We start from the raw sequence: 1,101 nt of genomic DNA, 5'->3' as shown, positions 1-1,101 counted from the left end.
GACTCCACGAGAGAGGCCCTCCGCGTGGGAAGCAGTGCAGGAAGTCCCGGAGGAGCTGGGGTGCTGCCTGCAAGGGGCCCAGCGGGGAAGGCTGGAGGCCCATTTCCCAGGCCGCCGTCCCTCACCGGGCCCCCACGAAGGACAGGGACCGCGGCGTTCCCAGGACGCAAGGCTGCCCAGTTGCTCCCTCGTGGCATGAGCACAGCGGGCTGCCAGCGGGCGGGGACGGTTCTGGGGCCGCGGTGCTGGGAGAGGGGATGGCCTTCTGTTCCGGCCAGGACGCCGTCGCCCCGCTGACGCCCAGCAACGCAGGCTGCGGGCCGAGGCTCAGGAACGATCGCCGGCCGCCTAGGGAGTCCGGTATAGGGCCGCCAGAGCGACCCGACGGGACCGCGCGGGCTCCGCCCCAAGCGTCCCCTTCCCTGCTCTGGGAGGGCGTACTGCCTGTGCAGGGGCTTCCCTAAAGTCCCAGAAGCGGGGGGCAAGGCGTAGTACAGGTTTGGACCCCACTAAGTTTCTGGCTCGTGGGCGCCGCTGAGTGGAGGCGGGAAAATAAACAGTACGCACGCGCAGCCGGGAGGGCTAATGAAGCTCGACGTACTACGAGAACCAGAATGCAGCGCGCCCAGAGGTGACTCCGCCCGATGAACCCTGGGATCTGTAGTCGGCAGGGCCGGTCGCCCGGTGCACCCCGGGATCTGTAGTCTACGGGCCTGGAGGGCAGGCCGCCCGATGCACGCCGGGACCGGTAGTCGGCGGAGCCGAAGGGCAGACGGCCCGGTGCATGCCGGGGTCGGTAGTCCGCGCCGGGGCCCGCCTCTCACCTGGCCGGCGGCTGGCGCCCGGGGGGCCAATGGGAGCGGCAGCCGGTCTGCCCCGCCTCGCGCCTCGCGACGTCGGTGCCGGGACATGGCCGCCGCCGGTGCAGAGTCTGTGAGCTGAGCTCCTGCTGCCAGGAACTCAACGCCGCGGTCATCGTCCGCCGGCCGGGCCCAGGCGCTGCCGGGACGGCGAGGAGCTGCAGAGCGGGACGAGGAGGAGGCCGCAGCCGGAGGCCGCCGCGGCCGGCGCATGGCGTCCATCTTGCTGAGGAGCTGCCGC

General features: G+C 71.8%; 1 protein-coding gene across 1 annotated transcript in view; it reads left to right on the top strand.

The window, feature by feature from the left end:
- Positions 1 to 888: 888 nt before the first annotated feature.
- Positions 889 to 1,101, top strand: part of Letm1 (leucine zipper-EF-hand containing transmembrane protein 1) — a gene marked incomplete in the record, with an annotated part of 29,195 nt that continues 28,982 nt past the window's right edge. The window contains 1 exon segment of the mRNA XM_013506764.1: positions 889 to 1,101. Within this exon segment, the coding sequence (XP_013362218.1) occupies positions 1,072 to 1,101 (30 nt within the window).

This window comes from Chinchilla lanigera, unplaced genomic scaffold (genome assembly GCF_000276665.1).
Source record: "Chinchilla lanigera isolate Chin_1 unplaced genomic scaffold, ChiLan1.0 scaffold00113, whole genome shotgun sequence".
NCBI classification, from domain to species: domain Eukaryota; kingdom Metazoa; phylum Chordata; class Mammalia; order Rodentia; family Chinchillidae; genus Chinchilla; species Chinchilla lanigera.
Note: the sequence above shows the minus strand (reverse complement) of the source record. Positions and strands in the feature narration are given on the sequence as shown.